Source organism: Myodes glareolus, chromosome X (assembly GCF_982192425.1).
Source record: "Myodes glareolus chromosome X, mMyoGla1.1, whole genome shotgun sequence".
In the NCBI taxonomy this organism is placed as follows: Eukaryota; Metazoa; Chordata; class Mammalia; order Rodentia; family Cricetidae; genus Myodes; species Myodes glareolus.
Window position 1 is genome coordinate 30,765,008 of NC_142053.1, and position 3,681 is coordinate 30,768,688.

Here is a 3,681-nt window from a genome sequence, read left to right on the forward strand (position 1 = left end):
CACTCCTACCTCACACATCTAGTCCACTGTCATCTCCTTTTTCCCTACTTCTCAATCCTCACTCACACCTACCCCCTTCACCCCACCTTCCACCTCCATATATTCCTACCTCACATATCTAGTCCACTGTCATCTCCTACTTCCCTACTCCTCAGTCCTCATCTCACCCCACCCCCCCTTCACCCCACCTTCCACCTCCACATATTCCTACCTCATAATCCAACTCTCTCCTCCCTGGAACTTCTTCCACCTCCACACGTAATCTACACCATAATCCAACCTTCTCCTCCCCCGCTTTCTGTTACCTCCACATACTCCTACCTCATAGCCCTAAACTTCTCTTCCCTTGCTTTCTCTACTTCCCCACATCCTCTCATTCCCACTCATTCCCACCTGTTCTAACTATACTTCACAACCATAACCCTCCCACCACTATTCTCCCCCACCTCAGCATACCCCTACCACAAAATCCCAACCCTCTTCTCTCTCTCTCCCATATTCTTACATCACACATATCACCTCTCTCATTTTCACTTTCTGAATCCTGTCTAACATCTCCAGCCTCCCAGTCACACCTTCCTCCAACCCCTATCTCTGTACCTCACACCTATATCCACATCTTTCCCTATCCCCTGACTTCTGCCATGTTCCTGCCTTCTGCCAGTCACCTGACCTGTCCCTTAAAGAGGTAAGGAACATTTCACCATTTTACATTTACTGAATTTTGTTCTTTGAAGATAAGACTTAGAAATATTAGAAACATTTCATCATCTTACAATTTAACTTTATTTGAAGATAAAATTCCAATCCCTTCTCTCCCCTTTGCTCACATCCACAAAGTCTCTTTCTTGCTTGCTCTCTCTTTCTCTCTCTCTTTTTTTTGTAACCAACTGAAAGTCCAAAGTCATTCCTTTATCTTGATGTAGGAGCCAATGCAGATGTCAGGGGAGAAGTGGGTGGCTCACATTGGCTCCATTAAGTGGACCTCCGTTTCATAGATATTAGGGATCAGACCCACAGGAGAGTTGATCATGTAGATAGTATTCCTACTAAATAGCTTGAACTCATAATGAATAAGTTGCTCCCAAAAGCCATTGTTGGGACGAATTGTTGGGCGGCAGGACTTGGTCCATGTGTGCGCATCCAGCAGGGTCATGGTGTGGTATTTCATGAGATAGGCAAGGCAGAACGCTGCTGAGCGACTCACTCCTGAAGCGCAGTGCAGCAGCGTGCGGCCATTCCTCATGTCCACACTGTGGATACGATCAGCTATGGGGTCGAAAAAGTCATAGAGGTAGGAATTGGGAGCATCACTCACCGGCACTTGCACATACTGAATGTCTTCAAAGAACGTGTTCACGACTTCTACCGAGGCATTGATAATCGTGGTGATGTGGTTGTTGGACACGGTGAGTTTGTCATTAGCGGCTATAGCATTACTGATAAAAAGGCTGTTAGTTATTTGAGAGAGGCTAAAAATGCCGTCCTGTTGGATAGCTGGAGATGGAAGGAGACAAGACGCTGTAGTCATCATGGCGTCGGGTCAGCTGTCTCTTTGTACTAGGTTCCAGGGCACCAGCCTCTGCAACTTTAGGAAAACATCTGCTTTGCTAAAATCTTAGGTAAAGGTATGGAGGAGAGAAGTCCAAGCACTTGATCATTAATCTCTGTCTCCTCCTCTACTCCCCACCTGTCACAATGGTGACTAATCTGTGTCTCTTCTCCAATGCCCAGACATCACAATCTCCAAAGACACAAGCCTCAGGTTTCTAGGGCAAAGGTAACTTTAGCTGCCCCCTAGCTAGGAGGTCACAGTCCACTTTCACTTCTCTCTCTCTCTCTCTCTCTCTCTCTCTCTCTCTCTCTCTCTCTTCCTTCTCATTTTCTCTATTTCCTTCCTTCCTCCCTTCCTTCCTTCCTTCCTCCCTCCCTCCCTCCCTCCCTCCCTCCCTCCCTCCCTCCCTCCCTTCCTTCCTTCCTTCCTTCCTTCCTTCCTTTCTTCCTTCTTTCCTTCCTTCGTTTTGTAGTTGTTTGTATTTGAGACAAGATCTCAACATTAGCCCAGGCTGTCCTCAGCTTTCCTAGGGGTTGGGAGTACAGGCCTGCCTGCATGACCATGTCCATTTTCCAATTATTTTCTTCATAGTGTATAGTTTATTTATTTTTTGAGACAGACTCTCAGGTATTCCAAGGTGATCTTGAACTCTTTATGTAGCCAGATGTTCTTGAACTTTTATTCCTTCTGTCTTTACCTTTTGAGGACTGAGATTACAGGCTTGCATCTATTCATAGAGTTCTATGGATAGAAACCAGAGATTCACAAATGCAAAACAAACACTCACCTGAGCTACATCACCAGCCTTAGTTGTTTTTAAAAAGAGAAAACAATTACTTTGATGTTTTTTTTGCCTTTTAAAATATTCTAACACAACATATCTGATTTATGTTTTAGTTATTCTACCTCTCTGACCATAACACCTTTGAATGCTTCTGTTTCATTAATGTTCAAGAACAGAGTTTATACTTTCCACACAAAGTAGTAGTCTCATATTTGAAGTTGCAATGGCCTTTGACTCATGTGATGTGCTAATCACTATAAGATTTCAGCAAGAATAGGGCTTGACTGTGATTGGTGAAGCTGTCATGGCACTTCTTTGTCAATTGTAACCACAGAATTTTGTTCCTGTTTATACATACATTAGAGCTGGTTGTAAGGAAGCATAGCTAACGTATTTCTAGTGGTCAGTTGTGATTAATTCAGGAGTTTCACTTTTCATTTATACATACATCCCAGTTGATTTATCTCTGGATTCTTTTAATTCCCTGAAACAGTAGCTCAAATAATTTCATCTACTTTCTTCAAAAGAGCTTCCCGCCATCCTTATCTCCCTGGCTACTCCAAAGGGGCGGCTTCCCCCAGCTAAACCCCCTCTCCTCCTATGCCATCCCGGCTTTCTGCCTGGAAACCCTACCCTTCCTCTCTCCCTTTTTTGGGGTAACATGCACTTCTTCTAGACCCATTCACCTAAACTGTACTTTTTATGTAAATTTTTAAAATTTTACATACTAGCCCCAGTTACCCCTCCCTTCCTTTCTCCTGCCCCTCACCTTCCCCATTCCACTCCACCATCCACTCCTCAGAGTGGGGGTAAGTCCTCTTTTGGGGAGTCAACAAAGTCTGATATACAAAGTTAAGTCAGGACCAAGGAACCTCTCCCATATTCCATAACAAGACTGATCAAGGTATTCCACCATAGGGAATGAGCTCCAAAAACCTGATTCATGCATCTGGATAAGTCCTGGTCTCACTGCCAGGGCCATCCAACAGATCAAGCCATATAACTGTCACCCACATTTGGAGGGCTTAGTTCGGTTCCATGCATGATTCTCAGCTGTTAGTCCAGAGTCTGTGAGCTCCTCTAGCTCAGTTCAGCTGTCTCTGTGGTTTTCCTCATCATTATCTTGACCCTCCCTTGCTCATGTGATCCCTTCTCCCTCTCTTGGACTAAGCTCCAGGAGCTTGACCCAGTGCTTGGTTGTGGATCATTGCACCTGCTTCCATCAGTTACTGGATGTAATTGGGATAGTCACTAATCTGATTATAGGGGAAGGCCAGTTCAAGCACCCTCTCCACTGTTGCTAGAAGTCTTATCTGGGGTCATCCTTGTGGATTCCTGGGAA

General features: G+C 44.7%; 1 protein-coding gene across 1 annotated transcript; it reads right to left on the reverse strand.

Moving 5' to 3' along the window:
- Positions 1-867: 867 nt before the first annotated feature.
- On the reverse strand, positions 868-1,635 carry LOC148117262 (dual specificity phosphatase 21-like). The gene has a single exon (XM_087902884.1). It carries the CDS (start codon positions 1,532-1,534, stop codon positions 962-964), a length of 573 nt encoding a protein of 190 aa, XP_087759010.1. The 5' UTR covers positions 1,535-1,635; the 3' UTR covers positions 868-961.
- Positions 1,636-3,681: the final 2,046 nt, after the last annotated feature.